The 24,029-nt window shown below is 38.4% G+C and overlaps 4 protein-coding genes and 2 long non-coding RNA genes across 7 annotated transcripts; 1 reads left to right on the forward strand and 5 right to left on the reverse strand.

The window, feature by feature from the left end:
* Positions 1 to 435: 435 nt before the first annotated feature.
* LOC130693155 (uncharacterized) lies at positions 436 to 23,504 on the reverse strand. Its single transcript, XM_059494822.1, is given in 17 exon segments — positions 436 to 961; positions 1,024 to 1,172; positions 1,254 to 1,393; positions 1,455 to 1,654; positions 1,759 to 1,839; positions 1,909 to 2,127; positions 2,198 to 2,318; positions 2,404 to 2,447; positions 19,486 to 19,555; positions 19,876 to 20,034; positions 20,844 to 20,983; positions 21,047 to 21,195; positions 21,264 to 21,744; positions 22,127 to 22,466; positions 22,535 to 22,578; positions 22,652 to 22,721; positions 23,317 to 23,504. Coding segments are annotated over 17 exon segments (2,574 nt in total). The 5' UTR covers positions 23,365 to 23,504; the 3' UTR covers positions 436 to 842.
* Positions 3,921 to 5,534, forward strand: LOC130692974 (uncharacterized). The gene is made up of 5 exons (XR_009001605.2): positions 3,921 to 4,008; positions 4,094 to 4,357; positions 4,424 to 4,751; positions 4,813 to 4,894; positions 4,959 to 5,534. It is a non-coding gene; the product is annotated as an uncharacterized LOC130692974 (long non-coding RNA).
* LOC130692972 (uncharacterized) lies at positions 5,810 to 6,822 on the reverse strand. Of its 2 annotated transcripts, XR_009001603.1 has the most exons (4): positions 6,721 to 6,822; positions 6,385 to 6,649; positions 6,187 to 6,296; positions 5,810 to 6,124 (listed from the first exon to the last, which is right to left on the reverse strand). It is a non-coding gene; the product is annotated as an uncharacterized LOC130692972 (long non-coding RNA). The 2 variants fall into 2 exon arrangements; XR_009001602.1 differs by having other exon boundaries at positions 6,385 to 6,805.
* LOC130692938 (SEC14-like protein 2) lies at positions 7,903 to 10,252 on the reverse strand. The gene is made up of 10 exons (XM_057516030.2): positions 10,095 to 10,252; positions 9,575 to 9,644; positions 9,466 to 9,509; positions 9,278 to 9,398; positions 8,999 to 9,217; positions 8,824 to 8,904; positions 8,569 to 8,768; positions 8,368 to 8,507; positions 8,150 to 8,298; positions 7,903 to 8,087 (listed from the first exon to the last, which is right to left on the reverse strand). The coding sequence occupies exons 1-10, from the start codon at positions 10,140 to 10,142 to the stop codon at positions 7,969 to 7,971; spliced, it is 1,191 nt and encodes a 396-aa protein (XP_057372013.1). The 5' UTR covers positions 10,143 to 10,252; the 3' UTR covers positions 7,903 to 7,968.
* Positions 10,836 to 12,945, reverse strand: LOC130692968 (SEC14-like protein 2). Its single transcript, XM_057516067.2, has 10 exons — positions 12,779 to 12,945; positions 12,576 to 12,645; positions 12,471 to 12,514; positions 12,291 to 12,411; positions 12,006 to 12,224; positions 11,770 to 11,850; positions 11,510 to 11,709; positions 11,311 to 11,450; positions 11,090 to 11,238; positions 10,836 to 11,023 (listed from the first exon to the last, which is right to left on the reverse strand). Exons 1-10 carry the CDS (start codon positions 12,824 to 12,826, stop codon positions 10,905 to 10,907), a joined length of 1,191 nt encoding a protein of 396 aa, XP_057372050.1. The 5' UTR covers positions 12,827 to 12,945; the 3' UTR covers positions 10,836 to 10,904.
* Positions 13,425 to 15,873, reverse strand: LOC130692952 (SEC14-like protein 2). The gene is made up of 9 exons (XM_057516049.2): positions 15,761 to 15,873; positions 15,301 to 15,370; positions 15,187 to 15,230; positions 14,987 to 15,107; positions 14,671 to 14,889; positions 14,361 to 14,441; positions 13,884 to 14,292; positions 13,660 to 13,808; positions 13,425 to 13,585 (listed from the first exon to the last, which is right to left on the reverse strand). Exons 1-7 carry the CDS (start codon positions 15,806 to 15,808, stop codon positions 14,039 to 14,041), a joined length of 837 nt encoding a protein of 278 aa, XP_057372032.1. The 5' UTR covers positions 15,809 to 15,873; the 3' UTR covers positions 13,425 to 13,585; positions 13,660 to 13,808; positions 13,884 to 14,038.
* Positions 23,505 to 24,029: the final 525 nt, after the last annotated feature.

Here is a 24,029-nt window from a genome sequence, read left to right on the forward strand (position 1 = left end):
AAATCACTGGCGATTTCGCCTAGTGCCGGACTTTTGTCGAAATTTGTGGCTCTGATCGACGAAGAACATTCGATTTCTTTTTAAGACGTTGGACATGAAGAAAAGAGAAGGTGAATCTTTTTTTTTTTTCGTTTTGGAAACGCAGCGGACTCCTAGTCAAAAGCCCAACAAAAATTGAAGTAGCTAAACTAAACGGTAAGGGTGGATGGATGCCACACTTGCCCGCATTTTAATACCACACCCTCTTTTTACTCTTTCTCAAATGAAGAACGAACAAAAAATTAATGAAGTCTTACAAATAAAACTGCGCAACTCAATGGTAAAACAGGAATATCGCGAATGCAAATGTGCATAAATTAAAGAGTAGAAAAAAAGCGTCCTTTTCATTACTTTTCGATGACCTTTTCCTCCTTGGAACTTCAATTCGTTTTTAACTATCCTTGCAACCAGCAACAGATGTATGGACGTTATGTTATATATACTCGTGTGTGATGTTTTTATGTTCATTTTCAAGCACCCAACAGATGTTCTCTCTGGACCACAATCAATTCTCTTTTTAGCGAAGTAGAAACTCTGGAAAAGAATCTTTCTCATGTTGTGTCGAATCTCACAACATCATCCGTTTTCTCTTTTTTTTTTTATTTGGCTCGAAACATTTTGAAGATAATGTAGACATTTCCCTTCGAAACCCTCGTTTTTTTCCTATGGTTTTGTTGCCCTCCGGAATATGGAAAATATAAAATTAATTGTCTTAAAACTTCTTATTACAGATCCCCCCCCCCCCCCCCCCATTTTGACTATTAAACCAATATTCTGATTTCCCGATCCAGTTGTTTTTGCAGTTAAATGTTATCCAAGTCAGTGCCGTTTGCGCCCCTCGTCGAAGCTGCTGCTACCGAAATCGAATACCAAACCTTCTTGGAGCGAAGGTAACTAAAGTGATTGTCGAACTCGACTACATCTGTTAAGAGGAGAAATATAAATCATCAATTAAACGTAATTTTATGTTCGGCTGTGATTTACAGGTTCCAGCCTCGTCGCATTGAATTTCTCCCTCTTCAGCGGCCAAGTGACAATCGACGCGATCATGAGGTACAACGGGAACTAATTCGCTGTCTTGTTTGTGGTACACAGCAAACGCGATATCGCTGTCTTCCGAGTGAAAATCCCATCTAGTGAATGGATTTCAAATGAGATCAGGTTACATACTTCTTTTCTACCAATTTAATTGACTGTAAAAAAGTAATTTGTACTTGAGGAGGGCGCCCGCTTCTTTCACTTGAATTTCCAAGTGCTCTTTGGAGCCGCTAGAAATCGTCAAAGACTTTTTATTAGTCGTATCTGGTTTGCCACTAAAATAGTACGACTTCGGGACCTCTCCTCCCATGTTGACCTATATTTGACGGCCATAATTTTAGAAGAAGAACTCAAGCGCAAACTAGCAATCAAATTACCATTGTAACGCAGTTTGGATTGCCATCGGGATCGGTTAAAGTTCCTCCATAGCAGGCGGGTGTTTCTTCGGCAATCACATTTGCCAAAACGACCGGCTTCCACTGCTTGACGTCGTGGCTGAAAATCTGGATCTTATCTCGAGTTCGCTCGTGCAAGAAGGGCTTTAACATGTTGTAACAAACGTAAAAGATTTTTGGTGCTGCGAGGCAAGACGAAATCGTTTAAAAAACAGAAATAGTCGGTCATTCGTTTTGGGGTTAAATCAAGTAGAAGTAGTTCAGCTATATAACTAGCAGCACATACCGTTAACGATTAAAACACGACTAAGAAGCTCAGGGTAATTCGCTTCGTACACCTGAAGAATTTTGATGGCGGAATCCATAGCTATGGGGAATGAAAGAGGAAGATTTCAAAAGATGCCATGCTATTGATAGTAAAGTAGAACATGTATACCTTGTTTGGTAGTAATGTGCTGCATAGAGAAACCCTCCATGTCAAAGATGATGGTCGATTGCACTATAGCCGTAGGAGAACGTTTGAATTTCTTGGGATCGGCATGGACTCGGGCGATGCTGCTTTCAACCAGGTAAACGACGTACATGACGTAATCTTTCTTCTTGACTGAACGAAGGATGCCCTTGACGTCCGACATTCCGTACCGCACAATCCACACTGACAAAAAGAAAACAGAATTCATTTTAAATTTACGGAGGTATTGGTTTATGCTGAAAATTTTCCTTACGAGGACTTTGCGTCTTGTCGCGACCGACGAAACTAGCCGAGAAGTACTTTTTCAATACTTCCGGCGGTTTGAAATCTTCCCGGATGCTGTCGATTTTGTACTGGCGGCGCCATTCCAATGACTAGTTTTCACATAGTCAATAATGCAACAGCGACGAGTTAGTCTATTTTATTAATTTATTGATTCCAGGTATATGTTGAACTTACAGTGCGGAGCATTTTCTCTGCCTTTGGGATGTCGAACTCTCGCGCTAGATTGGAAAACAAGATCGATCATACGTTTGTAAAGGTAATAGTCCTAGCCAATGTAAACATGTAGCATACCAACGAGCCATCGTATAAGGTAGGCATCGTCTGACTCAGGTAGTTTGCAGTCTTTGACAACCTCACGAAACTGTTAAATAAAACGATATGGCAAAATCGTGGACATATTATGTAGAGAAAATAGTAAGTAAAAGTTAGATATGGCTGTTTATAGCCGTATCACTATAGTAAACAAAGTTGACTCCATGACGTTGATCCACTATCTTTTTTATCATTTGTATTGTTATGTACACCAATGGGTTTGCCCGTTTAAACTTTATTTTTGTTGTTTCAATGATAACCACACGTCAATGTTTTTGACAGTTTTCTAATCAAGGCTCTGGTTGTCTGAATCGAACCAACATAAACCGAAATACAGGCTATTACAACAAGCGGTGCTCGTTTGGCGTCAGTTTTTTATTTCCACGTATACTACCCATCATAAAATAGCTGCAGCCAAGATGTTCTTTAAAAAACTACGGATTTCTCTTGTCTCATAAAATGCAAATAGAGAAAGCGTGAAATGCAAGTTAAAGAAATTTAACACGCCCGGTCAGCGAGATGAGCTTCCCATGGACTTGGTGGTAAAGATTTTACGTGTTTGTAATTGCATTTTGCTAAAATGAAAAAAATATTTGCCATTTTCTGAGAAATAAATTGTAAACAGCTTTTCGATGACTTTCACATTTGATTTACGGTGAAAAGAGACTGAAATGAAAAAGGACTTTTTCATTTCAGTTGTATTTCAGCTACCACCGTCTTTTATCATAATTCTTAATTGAATTAAACTTCAGAGAACGAATTGCGTTCTATAGTTACGAAAACTCATTCCGTACAATTGTAACAATAAAAGAAAAAACATATACCTGTTTCAAAATAGTCTTTTGGTTATCGCTAAACTGATTGAGATCCATCTCGTGACAAAGGCACAGCCGTGACTGATTTGAACGCAAGTGCGACCCTTTACTTGATGAATTTTTTCAATGCTTAGCTATTGATAGTGCCTTGTTTATCCCGCACATCAAGAAGATTAGATTATACCCTTTTGTTTGTCGAACACAGGATAACAAATGCTCGAGTTGTGTATGGCTGGTTTATTCGACTTTTATCCGACCTGACGGAGCTGACAGGCCGTTCCATTTCCGCCTCTAACACAGTTATACCAATATAGATTTATGCTAGACGAGAAAACCGCCATAAAACCATCGATAAAGGGTTCCTCAGTCCAAAAACGGAGTTTGTATTAACCTGGGACTGGGGCATAGAAGATTATTGACGTCTTGTGCGTTTAATAGCCTTGAGTTACTTTTTAAAATATCTCTCTCTGTTTTTCTTTCTCCATCGTTACATGCTATTGACAGCTAGAGAATCTCGTTACAGAAATGAAAACTAGATGGCGCTGTTATTCACTTATGGCTGACGGGTCATCTGTAACAAGCTAACTAAATCGGTGTTGTAATGTGCTAAATTTTGTTGTGTTTTCAAGCATTTTTCACCAGAAAATTAACAGTAAGTTAGTACAATTTCATATATCTATTGTTATGTACGTCTTGGAAGTGTAGCACTTAAAAAAATTTCCATTTGCATTGAACAGAGTTTGCATTTTGAAAGCCATGCAAGTTGCTGACCATAAAAGCAGTGACTACCCATCTCACTGTTTTCCGATATACCATTTCTCACTCAAGTTGGCCTTAATTCAACCCACCTCTCCACCTAGAAAGCCTAAAATTACACTAAACAACATTAATCACTTTACTGAAGAAAAGTTGATGAAACGAACTGCACAAGGTGTGCTGGCGCATATAGAAGATCAACTAAGATGACAGTTTTTTAAATTGTGTGCCATCACTTAATTCAAGTATTGTTGACTTGACAATAACATTGTTTTAAGTTTAATTATTAATTTGTTGTCATTCAATTGCAGAGTCTTCTTCCACTTTGTATTGCTTTCCATCAATCATTAATCATCCCATTGATCCAGTCTTCTGCAGCTTCTTTCCTAGCCAACAGTCAACCAACAACATCTCGAACATCTAGTCATCACAGCTTTTCTGCTTAGCCAGCCATCAACTTTAGACTTCTGCCTCATATCATATTTGATAACACCCTTTATCTGGCATATCTCCAAATGAGGTATGCTTTGCCACTGTAGAACTTCGAAATCCTCATCATCGGTTCCCATCTCAACTGTACGGACTCTTCATCGCCACTCGTACCTGGCGAACCTGTAGAGGTGTCAACCTCATACTATGGTATTTTTAATTTAACCTATCATCTCGTTTTCTGAGTTTTAGTTTAAAATTCCTATCGCAGATCTGCCATCATTTCATCATTTCTGCCAAAAATCGCCGTTTTATCAAGTCATCAAGTCATGCACGCCTACGGAATTCATGACGTAAGTTACTGGCTTGGCATTACCAATTATTTACTTAATATTCTAATTTATGTTCGCTTTTTAGATGACGTTCACTCCAAGTGATACGAGCAACGTGGAGCGTCCCTCTCTTCAAAGCAACGTGGAACTTCATTCTTCAATACAACGTGGAACTTCATTCTTCAATACAACGTGGAACTTCATTCTTCAAAGCAACGTGGAACTTCATTCTTCAAAGCAACATGGAACTTCATTCTTCAAAGCAACGTGGAACTTCATTCTTCAAAGCAACGTGGACGTCCCATTCTTCTGTGGTATTGCTTGTTTTGTTTTGCTTGTGAGTTAACCCGTTGGCTGCCACCCCGTTTGCTCCCTTTTTTTTTGTAGCTTTAGGGACCCGGCCGCGCTGTCCTGCCCGACGGGGTGGGGCAGTCGCAATGGCCTTTGCCGAAAGGCAAGTAGGCAATGCACCAATAGGGACTTCTCTTTGTTCGATGCAGTGGCGGATTCCGGAGGGTGTGCATTCCCTGTAATGGTTTCCGTCACTGCATCAGCCCGGACTTGTCTTCGGACAAGTCCTTTCAGTTCGTGGATCCTTCAGACGCGAAGCGTAGTAAGTAGAAAAACAACCCAAGGGCGTGGCAGCCAACGGGGTAACTAGTTGTATGTTTATGTATGTATATGTATGTATGTATTGTATTTCTGTTGTGTAAAATAGTGGTGGAATTGTGGGAGGTTGGAGGGAAAATATAAAACTATTTCAATTTATGATTGTCTTGTTATTTATATTAACTTTAAGAGGAAAATATATATAGTTCTTGTGGAACACGAACTTGTTATGAAACTTCAATTTAAACTACAAGTCCTAATGGTTACAACATTTACCTTGCCTCATTTTTTCGTTAAAATTAAAAAAGTTCTTTAACTACCACAAAGTTTTGCATATCATCCTATTCATATATTTCATAAATATCAAATTCTTGATGTTTGTTATCTCACCGTCATGCGCATTTCTAAAACTTTCCATTTAGAACATCTCATTTCCTGAGAAAATCCACAATAATTAAAAAAACCTGCGTTTTATTAACAAGATATAAAATTAGTTTCTTGCTCTTCAAATGCTGTCTTCGGGATCCTCGCTCAGCTCGATGTTCGAACAGGTCTCTCAATAATCATCAGCTGAATATGTGAAAACTACCAACTTAGAGCACCACAGAATTCGAAATGGTGTCAGAATAAAAAATGTTCATCCTATATTGGACAACATACATAGAAATTAGTTGATAAGTAAAAGAAACTTTTCCCATTCATACCAAAATATGGGATGTTGTCATGGATAGAATGTTTCCAAACTGATGATTTGATATTGGCATTGAAGTTTAAGATTCATGTTCGACCTCCACTAAATTGCTCTCCCAAACACCTAAAGAAAAAAAAAAAGATTACAACTGCTTACAATGCTTAGCTTTGGTTTTGGTAAAATGTTTTTGACGATAAAGGAAACAGATTACCTGAAAAGGTAATGCCATTTGCATTACTATACCACATTGCTGTCGAGAGACAATGCTTCTGATATTAAAACATAAATAGCAAGACAATAAACTTCATCAAAAGGCTTCATTCAGTGTCAATGAGTTGCTAACATGGTCTTGAATTCGACTAAAATGTCGAAGAGCGAAAGATGTAATACAATACTCGGTGTCAATAGTTACAATTGACAACGAGACCTTCGTGTAGATTGTCAAGTGTTTTCTACGAGCCAAAAATGTACCAGGCCTAAGAAATGAAATTGCAAGTCTCAAAAAGGATGTTTCTTTGTTTGTAAGGGAATGGGATGATACTAGTACATCTTAATTTTAAGATGAGGCGTTATATTGTTTAAAGAGCTGATATTATGACAAACACCATTACGTGGCAACTGTAGTTGCACAATGACGGTGGCAACACCTGTGACAAACTATCTACGTTGCCAGATCGTGAACAAAAAATTTCAACAAAAAGCCGGTTCTAAAATTTAAGCCCGTAATATTTCTGCTCAATGGCGCTAGCGCTGTAGCGTACTGGCACGCTAGCATTGTATCAAATATTCGGTGTATTTAAAAAATGATTGACTTAATGAAAAAAAAATAGCAATTTTCCCGGAATTAGCATTCAATTTTGAGTATATCCTATGATATTCAACCCATTCCGATAAGTGTCAGTTTTTGCAGAAAAAAATTTAAGCCCGACTAAATAAGCCTGACTTTTCTTATTTTTTCGTTTTTGGCGTTTAATTAAAAAACCATAAGGTCAATTGGAAAATAACTTTGATTTCCATGATACGCATTCAATTCTGAATCTAAATTATGTATTTTAAGTCAAATTTAAATATAGGCCAAAAATGAAAAAGTGGGAAGGCTATAAGCTCGTCAAAATCGTGACATCACTTGGAGAAAATTAATCACAATTTAACGCTGATTCAGAAAAAGCCCTTCGTTTTCGTGTCAAGTTAGCCGTTTTTGAATTACACCGAATATAAAGAAAAGTCGGGCTTATTTATTTAGTCGGGCTTAAAATTTTTTTCTGTAAAAACCGGCATTCAGCGGAATTGATTGAATATCGCAGGATATACTTAAAATTGAATGCTGATTCCGATAAAATTGTTATTTTTTCCATTAAATCAACCATTTTGGAAATACATCGAATATTTCTGCTGCATCGTGCTAGCGCTGTAGCGTACTGCGCGCTAGCTTTGTGTCAACTATGCGAAATACAGTATATTATGGCTGCAAAACAACTTGAGCTACGCTTGTTAAGCTCCATAGATGGCCTTGTGTAGAAATAGTGCTGAACAGCCCCAACGCCATCTATGGAGCTTAGCATTCGAAGATCAATATTATACTTGATGCCTGAATCACGAACACTACATGTTATCCGTTAGACGATTGACCATCTATCAGGGGAAATCATACTGATGGTGGTTTTTCATCTATATAGAATCTCTAGAGAAGTTTTGTTTTTCCTTTTATTTACGTACGTAAACAACCAAACATAACAGAATTGTCGTAAACTCCCTTTAAATTTCTTAGATTTTAATGAATTATTCAGTTTTTTACTCAATAAAGGTTGTCCAAATCCGTGCCATTTTTCATCGGTGAGGCCAATTCCACTTTGATTGAATACCAAATTTTCTTTGAGCGGAGGTAACTGAAGTTGTTGTCAAACTCCACCACATCTTTGACAAGAAAATTCATCAATTAAGAAAAAAAAATAAAAGAAGTGATGTCATCAACTTACAGACACCATTTTCGTCACAGCGTAATTCTCCTTCTTCCGTCGACATATCGCAATCGACTCTATCATAAAAAATGACTGGAATCAGTTCACCTTCTTTCTTCCGGTATATGGCGAATGTAATGTCCCCCTCTTCGGAATGGAAATCCCATCTGGAAAAACAGAAGAAAAATTAGTAATTCAATTCATCTCATCGCATCGTCCCAACATCAATAATTTACTTAAGAACGGATCCAACTTGCATGACTGGGAATTCCAACTGCTCTTTGGAACCACTAGAAACCGTCAAAGACTTTTTATTGGTAGTGTCAGGCTTGCCGGCAAAATAATAAGACTTTGGAACTTCTCCTCCCATATTAACCTACAATTTTAAAAGAATTCAATGGGGGAAAAAACCACGGCTTAACTTGTAAAAATCCTACCATTGCAACGCAATTAGGGTTTCCGTCCGGATCAGTCAAAGTTCCTCCGTATGCGACAGGTAATTCTTCCGGATTTACTTCGGTTAATATGGCTGGTTTCCACTGTTGTGAGTCATGGCCGTAGATTTGAATCTTATTTCTGGTTCGCTCGTTCAAAAACGGCTTTATCATGGAAAATCCAATGGAAAATATGGTCGGTGCTGCAAGCGATCAATATTTGAAAAATTTCCCCTTTTAATTTATCCTGAAATTTACCGTTAATGACGAATACACGATGAAGATATTCGGGATAGTTTGCTTCGTAAATCTGTACCAGTTTAACAGCCGATTCCATAGCTAAAAGAAATTGATTAAACATTGAATGTATCATGTAAAATCCTGACTCTCATTTCACGAGGACGTTTCGCCTCCCTAATTATCTGATGAATACCTTGCTTGTTTGTGATGTGTTGCATAGAGAAACCTTCCATGTCGAAGATGATGGTTGATTGTACTATAGCGTCGGGAGAACGCTTATATTTCCCGGGATTAGACGTGACTAGCCAGATGCTGCTCTCAACCAAATGAATAACTTTCATGACGTAATCTCTTTTTTTGGTTGAACGCAGGATACCCTTCATATCCGTTCTTCCATACCGGACGACCCAGACTGCAATCAATTGCTATTTAAGCTTGCGAATTACTGTTTCTGAGTTGTAAAGATTCTTACGAGGATTTAAATACTTGTCCCGTCCGACAAAACCAGCAGGGAAAAATTTGGCCAACACTTCTGGTGGTTTGTAATCGTCAAGAAGCGTATCGATTTTGTATTTCCGGCGCCAATCCAATGACTATTTCATAAATAAAACGAATTGTTACGCTAAGAATGATTTAACTTGAGATTACGGATGATCTTACATTGCGCAGCATTTTGCCGCCTCTGGCCAAATCAAAGTCACGGGCTAAAACAAATTAAAGAAAAAATATTATATAAAAATAAATAAATGCAGTTTTTCCTCTACCGTACCGATAAGCCAACGTATAAGGTAAGCATCTTCCGAATCGGGTAGTTGACAATCTTTCAATTCTTCCCGGAACTATAAGCGAAAAAAAGGAGAAAACACACAAATGGAATCACATGTAGTGCGGAAGAGAAAACACGTGTCTGAAACTGATTTCCCTTCAAGTATCTTTTCCTGAGGGCAATACGCCTTAATTCGAAACTTGGAAATGACACCGAGATTTCACATTAGAACTCATTTAACTATTCCTTTTCTTTTGTACAAATTGTTCACCACCGTGAGAGCAAAGAGAAAGCTAATTGAGAGCCACAATGGTTGCGGAAATGAATAAAGACGGTAGTTGCATCCCGCCTTGCGATAAAAAGAAAGTACAAAACAAAAATTTCACTAGTTTAAAAACTGAAGACGCAAAAGAATGTTGTGCCACAAACACGAAAAAACTTGCTAAGTTTAACGGATGGTTGAACTGTCCGTCACGTGTGAATACACATAGCTCCTACACAGATACAAGGGAAAAACACTTACCTGCTTTAATACAGCTTTTTGTTTGTCGCTGAACTGATTAAGATCCATTATGTGTAGCGGACGTTCACAGATTTTTAATCAAGAACAGCCAAAAACGTCGCCTTTCCGTATTTTCGGTTAGCTTGCTTTGGACGTACTCGTACGAAGAAAAGGAAACTTTCTCCTGCATGCCCAACGGGAACTGGAAAATAACCGACTTCCCAAACCAAAATGGAACCATCTACCGGTACCTGTTTGAGTTTGTTTTCGATCCGGAAGGCCTTGATTGAGTTGACTTTGGCCTTAATCGACTCCAGATAAGATTGAAGCGTTGCGGTCAAATATCAAGGGTTGTAACTACTAGACGTCTAGTAAACTTTGCGATTAGTAACTTTCTGTTGGCGTTACTTGGTGATTACTTTAAGAAAACTGAGACTACTACACTGATGAAAACTCGCCTTGTTTGTAGACCTTTCAACAGAGTTGCCATCCCCCAAAATGGTTCCTAACAATTTTTCCTTGTTTTTTTTTTTTTTACTTACCCGAGGGAGAACTGAATGGCCCTTCTATGTGGGCAGGTGTATCAGGGTGATCGAATGTGCGGTCGACTCTTGGGATATAAAAACCAGGTATTGCTATGCCTACTGGGGTAGCCTTCAAGAAGGAAAAGCCCTTGTGCCTTCACCTCATTTTAGTGACAGGATGGACAATAGATTGAGGATTATTTACTTTCCATATTTCCGGTGTTTGATGAGGAACAAAAACGGGATAGGCGTGTATTCAATTCTACCTAGAAAACATTATTTTTCATGTTAAATAAAACTTGCGCGTTTAGAGCGAGTCGAAACGGTTGCAATTTTCCATCTTGGATGAAAAGGATTCCACTTTAACCGAGTACCAAACCTTCTTGGAGCGGAGGTAACTGAAGTTATTGTCGAACTCGACCACATCTTAAATTGTTCAGCAAATTATTTAAGCGTAAATTCAAATTAAGCTATTTTAGAAACTAAACTTACAAACACCAGTTTCGTCGCAGATGATTTCACCTTCCTCAGCCGATATTTGGCACTCGATTCTTTCGTGAGGGACGATCGGGATTAATTCGTTTTCTCTTTTGCGATACACGGCAAAACATATGTCGCTATCTTCACAGTGAAAATTCCATCTTGTGTTTTAAAAGAAAATGTATTAAATCTTCCTTAACTGCAAAAATGTCTCCTTAACCAAGACAACTTACTTTAGTACATCACCTTGGTGTTCGACTTGAAATTCAAGGTGTTCCTTACTTCCGCTAGCAATTGTCAACGATTTCTTATTAGATGTATCAGGTTTACCACTGAAATAATATGATTTTGGAACTTCTCCTCCCATGTTAACCTTCATTTAAAAAAAAAATATATTTATTAAATGTGTGGACTTCTAATGTAGTAGCTTGCCATTGTAATGCAATTGGGGTTTCCATCAGGATCGGTTAGAGTTCCTCCGTAGCAAACGGGCAACTCTTCCGGATCGACTTCCGCCAGAATGGCAGCTTTCCATTGTTTAGGCTCGTGACTAAAGATACTGATTTTATTTCTGGTCCGTTCGTGAATAAATGGTTTTAAAATCGGGTAGCCAATGCTAAAAATCTTGGGTGCTGCAATCAACCGTTAAGAGTATGTTTCATAACACAAATTTTTGTATTTAATCAACTTACCGTTGATTACGAAAACACGACTGAGACATTCCGGGTAATTTGCTTCGTATATCTGAATGATTTTAATGGCAGCATCAACAGCTATGTAAATAAACCAATATCAAATGTGTTAGTTTTATGAACACGAACGACAAAATCTCGTTTCATAGCAAAGAATTGATTTCGCTAGTTGAAATCCAAAACTAAACAAACGTTCACTCCTGAAAATTAAAAGGATTCGAATATGGCTTATTTACCTTGCTTATTAGTGATGTGTTGCATGGATAAATCTTCCAAGTCAAAGATAATGGTCGTTTGCACGATGGCACCGGGTGAACGTTTGTATTTCTGCGGGTCTGACGTGACACGCCAGATACTCGTTTCAACCAGGTAAACGACGTACATGACAAAGTCTTTTTTCTTGGTAGAACGTAGGATGCCCTTCATGTCCGACTTTCCGTATCTGGTAATCCACACTGAAAAATGAATAACATTATTCGCTATTCCATTAATTTGGTTAACGATTAGGATGTCGTACGTACAAGGACTTTGCAGCTTGTCCCGGCCAACGAAACCCGCAGAAAAGTATTTCCTAAGCACGTCTGGTGGTTTAAAATCTTCACGGAGGCTGTCGATTTTGTACCGCCGTCGCCATTCTAATGACTTTACATCCAAATACATTTAAATATTCAACTTTCTTTTATCATTCGAGTCGTACTTACATTTCGTAACATTTTTTCGGCTTTGGTCAAATCAAAATCTCGAGCTAAAAATAAAACAAAACGTAAAATTCCGTGTTATGTGATACGGTAATTGCTAATCATTACCAATAAGCCAACGAGCGAGGTAGGCATCTTCGGAATTAGGTAATTGACAATCTCTGACTGCCTCTCGAAACTAGATAAGGTAAAGCAATTATCGACATTTGTCACACTACACATCCACCTAATTTCTGAAAAATTCTTTCGCTATGTTAAACACAAATACAATATCTTGACAAGTACGTAGTACATAACAAGGAACTATTTACCTGTTTCAGAATATCCAATTGCTTATCGTTGAACTGTGTGACATCCATCTTTGCGATGTGAACAAGAATAGGAGCGATCGATTTGAATTCAAATCGACAAATGCAACGTCTTTCTCACAACTGTTTGTTACGGTTCTCTGTGGAGAAATGAAGCCTTGCGCAAAGTAACTCGAGTAAGCAGCAAGTTTCTTTTCTACCCCATGAAAAACGAAAACTGGAACTTGCGCAACGAACTTACCACATATTGCAACAAGTCTTTTGTACGGGATCTTAACGATATCTTTCGACAACAAAGAAGTGAAACAACTCACCTGTTAATATGGACACAGACTGGGCAAACAACCGTATGAAATTCGTGAGCAAAAATCTGGGGGTATGGTAGCATTCCTCTTCCTTCGGTAGCAATAGACGTCGTGCATCCAAAAGCGTAATCGGAAATAGTGAGGATACAGGTTTAAAGAAGATCGGAACACGAATTACTGCCAATGTTAATGACATAGCTTTACATCCGGATTAGCACCGAGTGTACTCGGATAATTAAATACCAAAAGATCGGACTGCAAAAGCAGCGTGCAGATGTCATCAACTCATTTATATTTCCATGTTTTTCTGAATTTTCATTGAAAATTTTTTGCCCACTAATTATGATAACCAAAACAGCTTTCGTCATCATTTTTTTCAACTGTTCCATTCCCTAATCCAATGCAATCCCATCTGCACCTCTTACCGCGGCTGATTCCACCGAAATCGCGTACCAAACCTTCTTTGAACGGAGGTAACTAAAGCCGTTATCGAACTCGACGACGTCTAGACACAAGAAAAACCCAACAGTTGAATTTAAAATGGAAAACATGCCGCTTGTAGATTAAACAGTTACTTACAGACACCGGTTTCATCGCAATCAAGTTCTCCTTCTTCAGGGGACATCTGACAATCAACTCGATCAGAGGGAACGATCGGAATCAGTGCACTTTCTTGTTTCCGGTACACGGCAAACGCAATATCGCCATCTTCGCAATGGAAATTCCACCTTGGATTCATTGTTTAAAAAGAAAATATTTTATGAATTGCATTATCCTGTGACAATAAAGAGAAACTAATTTACTTTAAAACGCTGCCAGCTTTATCCACTTGGAATTCCAATTGCTCCTTGGAACCACTCGAAACGGACAACGTTTTCTTATTAGCCGTGTCCGGTTTGCAGCTAAAGTAATAAGATTTTGGAACTTCCCCTCCCATATTCACCTGCATTTGATGGAATTAATAATTGTAATATAGATTATTTAAAAAAAAAAAAAAAAAAAGAAAACTTGCTATTGTTATGCAGTCAGGGTTGCCATCGGGGTCGGTCATAGTTCCTCCGTATGCGGCCGGCAATTCTTCCGGATCAACTTCAGCCAAAATGGCAGCTTTCCACTGTTTCGAATCGTGACCAAAGATTTTGATCTTATCCCTGGTGCGTTCGTGGATGAATGGCTTCAGTATGGGATAGGCAATGCTGAAGACCTTGGGAGCTGTAACACGTCGTTTAAAGACCTTTCAGGTAAAACAGGTAAGCAATTCCAGCGTATAAACTACGTACCGTTAATGACGAATACACGGCTGAGATATTCAGGATAGTTGGCTTCATAGATTTGAATAATTTTTATGGCAGCATCCACAGCTAAATGACATCAAAGAACAATTCACCATTAAATGGGTTATTAAGTGTGAAGCACGTTCGAAAATCACGCGCATTTGCAAGAATTTTCCAGCCGAAGAAAGCGTAAGGAATTCTATTACAACGCTCTCTAGTTTTTACTTGTTACGTCACTCCTTTCAATTGTTTCAGCGGACCAAAGTATTGAGCTTTTCAGCTAGGACACGTCTGTTACACACTCAGATGTATTTACCTTGCTTGTTAGTTATGTGCTGCATCGATAAACCTTCCAAGTCGAAGATAACAGTGGTTTGAACCATAGTATCCGGAGAACGTTTATACTTTTTCGGATCAGAAATGACTCGCCAAATGCTGGTCTCCACCAGGTAGACAACGTACATGATGAAGTCTCTCTTTTTGGCAGAGCGCAAAATGCCTTTCATATCCATCCTTCCGTATCGCGTAATCCATACTGCAAAAATAAAAAAAAAAAAAAAAAAAAGAATATGATATCTTTCACCTATCATCATATTAGAAAACAAAGAATTTGTTTAAAGAAAGTTGATTACAAGGACTTTGCGTTTTATCCCGACCAACCAAACTCGCAGACACGTAGTTGGTTAACACTTCCGACGGTTTAAGATCATCCCGAATGGTGTCGATTTTGTGTTGACGACGCCATTCCAACGACTACAGTTTAATTGTTAAGAACAGCGAATTAATTTAACGTGGAAAACAAACATTCTTAGGGATTGTATAAACTACTTACAGTGCGAAGCATTTTTTCAGCTTTAGGAATGTCGAAATCGCGGGCTAAATAGTTTATAAAGTATTAAGAAATTAAAGACGTCAAAATTTTATTCAACAAGATAACGCATTATACCAATCAGCCAACGTGCAAGGTACGCATCTTCAGAGTTAGGCAGTTGACAGTCTTTGATTGTCTCGCGAAACTGTCAGTAAACGAAACATAGTCAGTCATACGCGGGCGTGCATCAAAGATAAGTGTGAGATCAAAAAGGTAAATAAATAAGTTGGATCAGATCTAAAGCTCGTCCAGCATGAAGCTGTGTTATTGATATAGTTTTAAAATGGGCAAAACCCAATTTACAGCACGATATAAAGGGTGACATAACGCAGAACACAAGTATCAAACAGATCAATAACTTTTAGCACTGAATTAAGTCCTTCTATCCAGCTGAATAAATCACGAATTTAGTATTAGCGATCTACCAAGGTAGCACAGCAATACTACATTTATTAATTAAATGAACTTAAAATATGCATCAGTTCCTCATAATGAAATAGGATTCAAAAGAACAAATAGAAGTTTTAAAGAATACCTGTTTTAAAATGGCCTTTTGGCTACCACTTAACTGATTGAGATCCATCTCTTGAGACAGCACAAAGTAGTGACTGAGGCAAAAACAGCAAATGCGATTCCTCTTTGTGACGTTCAGATTGTTTAATGTAAATATATTGATCGAATATTCTTATCCATCGATGCGATTAGATAAAACTGTCTAGTTTGGTGGGTACATGAACGCAACTGTCCCCGGGTATACATGTTCTATCTCTTTATCTATTTTCATAACCATCAGTCGAATGCGTTAATGCAACATTTTGATAAAACTAATTCCAATTAAAAGTTCAAGTGCTCCTCCCTTCCTGGAGCTATTTCCCCTGCGCTCAAATAACAAGTGATCTTTGAACGGAAGACATCCAGAGAAACCTACCTACCTATCGAATGTTATTGTCACGAACGTAATGGCTCCGTTGACAAACGCGAATCTTTCCGTATCAGTGAATGGTGGGCGATTGCACCAGGAGACCATTTGAACTTCCTTTCGTGACCTTAAGATAATTACTTATTTCAATTACAGGTAATTAACGGAAGCATTTTTGTTATTCTATTGTACATACAAGCAAAACGAAGCATCTCCCCTACAATCACGTGCTACAGTACGTGGGAAAAGCAAAATGTAACGCAGAACTTAACACATGAAATGTAATAAAACGTGACGGCTTTACTACACCACGGTCTTTTACTACACCACGAAACTACTGAGAAACGGCAAAAGTCAACCACATAGAATAAGAAAAGAGTTTACGAATTTCCAGGTAACCACACCAGAATAATAAGCAAATACGAAGTTTAACTCTAAGACTTTCGCAATTCTCCTCGCACGGCTGCATTTCTTCCAATAGCGAAAGGCACGTCATACGCAACGATTGCAAACAAAATAAATAGAGCGAAAACAAAAAAAGAGAAATTGAAACGACGTTACAGTTTCATGATTTTATACATAGACTGTAAAGAACGAGATGAGCCCAGACGCAGATGGGAAACAGATCCAATGGAAAGCCAAGAAGTACAGCGACATCTATTTTTAAGACATCTGTGCTATTACTTTGTGCTTAGTTCCGAAAATACGTAATTCAAAAGTGGCTAAAAAATGGCTTTCAGAAGTTTGGTATAAGCCATTTGCAAACTCGGTTTCTTATCTCCTAAAAATTCCTTACAAGAGAAACGAATATCAATGGGTTTTACCTATTTGAAGTAGTTCTAGCTGGTCGCCCGTCCAGCTGGCCTAAATCTGTCCAGCATCATCCGCCTTTGACTTGACGAACAGATGGTGGACTTTTAATCAAACACACAAAGGCTTAAGAATGATTTACACAAACATATAAATTGAAAACTATGTGACTTTGGTTTTAGTTTAATAAGACGTATTGTTAGATACAATCTTTGATCAGCATTGAAACGGAAACAGAGGTCAGTTACGACTACGATGAAAAGGCGTGTCGTTGCACTTGTCTCTTCCGAAACAATGTGACGATTTTAGTACGTTCTGACATAAGTAAGCAAAATTCAAACCCAACCTCTTTGTTTCAGAAAATGATAGCCTATCCCCTACACGTGTTTATGTCTAACCTTGTGCCCATTATCTACAAAAATGGAAATTTTGGGGGAACGGTACGAATAAATAAAAGGACGTTCATGTCGTGTTTTCCTCCTAGAGATATTTTCTTATTACATCAATTTTTTTTCCAGTTTTTAGTATTTCTTCTAAGCAATTAGATATCTTAGGCTTTGGGAGATACGATGTTATGTTTCTCCACCTGCAATAAGGCCTTAGAGCATCATCCAACCCAATCAGGATTTTATCAGCCATTGTTATCCACCATGACACGCACTACACAATTGCACATAGTACATATTATGCCATAAATTATGTGATTGCCGTTGTGTTTTACTACTCACCCTTTAGCGTTCCCTTTAGCCTTATGCCTGCTTTGGACGCAATTGGAATTAATGTTGTGCCGGATTGCCATTCTTTTGACACATGGGAATGTGCGTGTATCACAGAGAACATTTAGCCGACGGATCCGCCATGCAATAAACTTTTTGTTCTTGTGATTCGGTTGTAAAACAGTTCGTACGAGACAACGGTTACGTTAGGTTCAATGCCAAAATAATTTAATTCATAAAACTTTCGTCACAAGTGAACAAAAACGAATTCGTTTATTGACCTTTAGTGCATTAATTGCTTCATTTCATGGTTATGGGGCACCCGTCATCTACAGATTTACTACGTAACAGCAGAAATTCACTTTTCGTAATTAATTTCATTCCCTGTTATTCGATCGTAATCGAATACCAAATCTTCTTTGAGCGAAGGTAACTGAAGCTATTGTCAAATTCTACCACATCTACAAAAAATAAAAACAGAATCAGATAAAATGAAAGAGAACAGCTGACCTGGTCACTTACAAACACCGCTAACATTACAATCGATTTCTCCCTCTTCGGGAGCTACGTCACAATCGACCCGATCGTGAGGAACGACCGGGATCAACTCGCCGCCTTGCTTCCTATACACGGCGAATGCGATGTTACTATCTTCAGAATGGAAGTCCCATCTGAAACGAGTATTTAAGAAAGAACTGCAATTGCCAGCTTCAACCGGAAGCAAATAAAAGTGTGTGTACCTTAAAACAGTGTCAGCTTGATTGACTTGGAATTCCAATAATTCTTTGGCTCCCCTGGAGATTGACAGTGGCTGCTTGTTCCTAGTGTCAGGTTTGCAGCTAAAATAGTACGACTTTGGGATGACTCCACCCATGTTAACCTAAATCCCTCCCCCCAAAAATAGGAATTTAGTGGGAAGATTAAAAAAAATGAGTTTTAACAGAAATTCTACTTTTGTAGTGCAGTAAGCATTTCCATTGGGATCGGTCATTGTTCCTCCATAGCAAACGGGCAATTCTTGCGGATCAATATCTGCCAAAAGGGCTGCTTTCCATTGGGTGGAATCCTGATTAAAGATGAATATCTTGTTTCTCGTTTGCTCGTGCATAAAAGGTACCAGCATGGAGAATAATATGGAAAATATTTTGGGTGCGTTGATAATAAAAACACGCCGGAGCAATTCCGGATAGTTTGCTTCATATATTTGAATCAGTTGAATAGCCGTATCGACGACTGGGAATGTCAAATAAAATTAAAATAATGGTTTAACAATTTTTTTAGGTTAACATTTACCAGGTTTGAAGGTGACGTGATTCATGGAGAATCCTTCCAAATCGAGGATGACTGTTGTTTGGGAGATGGCATCTGGGGATCGCTTGAATTTAATTGGGTCCTTTTTCACCACTGAGAAGTAGTGTTCCACTAAAGCAAGCACATACATAACACAATCTTTCTTCTTAGCTGAAAGTAGGATGCCCTTAACATCCGTCAATCCGTATCGTATGACCATCAGATAGCTGTGAAACTTATCGACGCCAATGTGGCCAGCAGCAAAGTACTTAGTCAACACTTCCGGAGACTGGAACCACTCTAGCAAAGAGTCGATTTTATACTTGCGTCGCCAATTCATCGACTTTTTTGCGAAAAAAAAAACAAAAAATTTGTTGTTAATAAGGGAATACGAAGGTTTTCAAAAATGTGTCACTTACGTCACGTAGCATTTTTTCGGATTTTGTCAAATTAAAGTCACGAGCTGCAAGAACAAATTGAAACGTTAACTACAATCGAATTGCTTATCAACGTTGTGGATGTTACCGATGAGCCATCGTAGAAGGTAGACATCGTCCGATTCGGGTACATTACAATCTCTGACAGCTTCGCGAAACTATAGAAATATAACGAAGAGTCAATGTACCGTACTCCAATTACACGCCAATATGATAAAACAAGAATTAATTGGTCAAAATCTCTCTGGACTCAACAACCACAATTATCTTGGCAATTAACTTCTTTCCTCAGGTAGAAGATGGTGCCAGTGATGCACACCTGCAGTCGGACTAATTATTGCTAAGAAAGAGAAGGTCAATCGCTTTGGAATTCGCAGCCGAAACATTAGATTTTCGTTGGACAAAACGGCAACGCGCTAGCGTATGGAACTTGAGTTTTCTTCAAAGAAAAATAGTCGTACCTGCCAAACGTCTGTACCTGTTTTAAGATGTTTTTCTGGTCATCACTAAGGTGCCGTAGATCCATGATGAAGAGGCTACTGATGTCGTAGATGTTGTGCTCAAATTTGACCTTGTAGAGTTTCTTCCTTAGTAATCTTATTCCCCGTTTAAAGTCAACAGATCGATTGTTATTCTTCTAAATGTCGTTAAGCTGTTGGGTTTTTGCGAACAGCTACGAGTTGCTTCAGCCGCACTTCACGACCCATGCCACAGAGCCAGCGACAATAACACTAAACAAGAAGCCTTCCCAGAAAATTTTGAAGGTCGAGCAAGATACGTAGTATCATCTGATAATGACGGAAGACACGCACATAAAGCTGCAGATAAAATTTAAAAAAAATAGACGATAGCTAGCGAGGAAGTTAAAGCCAAACAGACGTGGCGCAGCACAACAAACTTTGACGACAGTTTCTTTCACACTGAAGAGTCTGAATGGGAAGGAAAATTGCATAAGCTTAAAAAATTATGTGTTTGTCACAATCATCTCAATTTTCCAGACGGAGGAATATCGGTTATTCGATATTTTCACGGTCGGATGCATGCAAGTTGTTATTTTTTTTTTTCAAAATAAAACAAAGTCCACTCGAAATCATCCATTAGTAAACAAAAATTGTCTGATTGTTGCTATAGGATTAATGAAAATTGTAACAACTACAGTTTCAATTTCCATATCGAACTAGCTGGTTTTCGTTTTTTTTGCGAAATTATACATTTTTTTCCCTTGTGCAGTTCGTCTTTAAGAATTGTTGATGCTAAATACATAAACAATAACAAGACAAACTACACAAGAAAATTCAACTGTAACTTCGACGAATAACAAACGATGTTGTATTTATCCAACGTTTTCCAAGGGGAAAAAATATATATAATATCTATTTCATTAATTTCTTTTGCTCGATTTTTATTATGTAGTCCATTTTACCCAATTTTTTTCCATGGAGATTATTGATTTGTTTGTATTTCCGCATCCAAATAATCCAAATTGTTGCCGTTCAAGCAGACCGGTTTGGACGAGTCGATAGTGATCGAGTACCAAATCTTTTTCGAACGGAGGTAGCTGAAGCTATTGTCGAATTCCACCACATCTAAACAGTAAGAACAACATAAATGAATGATAATCAAAGTAGATAAAGAATAGAATAACTTACAAACACCAGTGTAGTCGCAATAGATTTCTCCTTCTTCGGGAGACATGTGACAATCGACGCGATCGTGAGGAACGACGGGAATCAATTCATTGCCTTGTTTCCTGTACACGGCAAAAGCGATGTCACTCTCTTCCGAATGAAAATCCCATCTTAGAAAGGTCAATAAAATAATTTAAATGATCTGGTTCCGAACGTTAAGACCTTTTGAAAATTTTACTTTAACACTGTTCCAGCGTTTTTCACATGGAATTCCAAAAGTTCTTTGGAACCACTTGAGATGGATAAGCACTTCTTGTCGGTGGTGCTAGATTTTCCATTTAGATAGTAAGACTTGGGTACTTCGCCTCCCATATTGACCTGCAATTTAGTTTAAAGTGTTTAAATTACATAGAAAAGAAATTTTTGTATGGTAGTTGCCTTTGTGATGCAATTGGGGTTCCCATCAGGATCAGTCATCGTTCCTCCATAGCAAACAGGCAATTGGTCTTCGTCGATATCTTCCAGGAGGGCTGCCTTCCATTGTTTAGCATCATGGCTAAAAATTTGAATTTTGTTTCTGGTTTTCTCGTGCATAAATGGTTTCAACATAGAGAACAGAACAGAGAAAATCTTAGGAGCATTGATAATGAAGACACGCCGCAGCAGTTCCGGATAGTTTCCCTCGTACAACTGGACCAGTTGAATGGCCGTGTCTAAGGCTACGCAAAAAAAAAGTGGAGCAAAAAAATTATATTTAGTTTGTACCGATTGACCTACATACTAACAAACGTTTCTGAAAATCATGCCTCACAAAAGTGAGCTAACAGTCTAAAGTTAGAGGCATTGGTCCAGTTTGTGGTTTTTTAAAATGATTAATTAAAAAATTTCTTATTTTTGGCTTGAAAAAAAAACAAACAGACAGTTTACTGTTGTGTTCTCATACATCTAGAACACGTTGGACGTGTCCAGCAGGCAAGTCATCTTACGGATACTTTCTACCGGAATCAGCAGGGATACTTGATTTCGTTTCACCGCTAACGGTCCGTAACGTGCAATTACAGTAGGCCAAAATTATAAGCTACTAGAACCCAGAAGAGATACCTGGTTTGTACGTGATGTGGCGCATCGAAAAACCGGCCATATCAAAGATAACCGTTGACTGGGCAATGGCATCGGGAGAACGCTTGAATTTCTTGGGGTTATTCCGAACTCTTTGGAAGGTTCTCTCCACTATTTCAATCACGTACATAAGGTAGTCTCTTTTCTTGGCCGAAAGTAGGATGCCCTTCAAATCCATGGCTCCGTATCGAACGGCCACCGTGTAGCTATTCAATTTATCCACACCAATGTAGCCGGCAGCAAAGTACTTGGTCAACACTTCCGGTATTTCATAGTCCTGTAGAACGGTGTCGACTTTATATTTGCGGCGCCATTCCATCGACTTCATTTAGGAAAAACACCAAGAAATTAAAAATATACCAGATTTAAGCAACAAATAATTTGACTTACATTCCGGAGCATCTTTTCAGCCTTGGCCAAATCGAAATCGCGAGCTTATTTGGAGAAAAAAAAATAAAACAGAGATGTGTCATTTGGAAATCAGAAAATAAAACAAGGTGTTATTACCGATAAGCCATCGCAGTAGATAGACATCGTCAGTTTCTGGTAGTTTGCAATCTTTCACCGCCTCGCGAAACTGTATAGAATGAAACGAAAAGTCAGTCAACACACTCGGGCAACAAATTTCAAAACGAAAGTCAGCAACGATGCTGTTAACCTGTTTGACTTTGAAATATTACGAAACAACCGGAGAAACTAGAATGACTAGGGCGTTAAGGGAGCACTGTGATTGTCATAGTAAAACTTGATTCAAAACGAAAGAGAAAAGCAAGGTAAAGATTTATGGTTTTATAGGACATTGTAAAAATCGACTGAGGGAATATTAAACAAGACGAACAAGTGAAAGTTTACATGTGGGTAAGAAAAAACGGATTTTGCTTAGATTTTCTGCAAATATTATCGTCAAGAAACAAAGCGGGTAGCAGGTGTTAGCTTCTAACGCGAGGTCACGCCGTAAAAAAAAATGTAAGCCTCGAGATTGGGGATGGGAACTTTCAGGAAACGGAATGTGGGTAACCGCCTCCAGCTTTTAAAATGCTATGACCGCATTTCTTCAGTAAGTTATTTAATTAACATATAGTTTGTCGATTTGATTTGATCATCTTTTGGTATGTTACAGGCCGCTGTCCTAGATATCACGAGAAAAGAATGAGAAAATAAGGCCAGCATACCTGCTTCAGGACAGTTTTCTGATCATCGTTGAGCTGGCCGAGATTCATCTCGTGAAAGTAGAATCACTATGACGGAAATCTTATCTGCTTGATAACGGCGTTTTCCTTTAGCGCTTCCTGTACAATTTTCAATCTTAAAATAACACTTTATTCTTTTCGTTTGTAACTTATTTCCTTTTCTCGAAACTTCTTTACTCACAGAAAGCTAAAACTGCGCACGCAAACTCGATGCTATTAAATACTATAAATCTACGCAATCAGTCAGGAAGAAAAAAAATCTTTGAAGACGACCACAATTTAAAATAAATCGATGAGAAAGGGCACGAGATCACACATTCGTGAAACGGTAGACTAAAAACAAGCACTAGAATCGCAGACGTCGAGAAGGAGGTAACAAACACACTACACTCTGGGACGGCTGTTTGTATCCTACTGAGGAGTGTGAAGGAAAAGTAACACACTTGTAGGCTGACCAGCAACAGGTACACCTGCACCGGGCACGCATGCAACTTACCTTTGCCGGGGGGTACGATGAAATTCTTGGATAATCCTTAAAGGAACCCGTGTCTGATATCACAGACAAAACTATTGGGTGAGAGTTGTTACGACATCTATGCTGCTGTAAACGATGATTTCGTCAAGTTCGATTATTACTCAATTAACTACGCTTTAAAATGTTAGACACTTGTTTAAAAATTCAATGCACCACACAA

This window comes from Daphnia carinata, chromosome 3, assembly GCF_022539665.2.
Source record: "Daphnia carinata strain CSIRO-1 chromosome 3, CSIRO_AGI_Dcar_HiC_V3, whole genome shotgun sequence".
NCBI lineage: Eukaryota > Metazoa > Arthropoda > Branchiopoda > Diplostraca > Daphniidae > Daphnia > Daphnia carinata.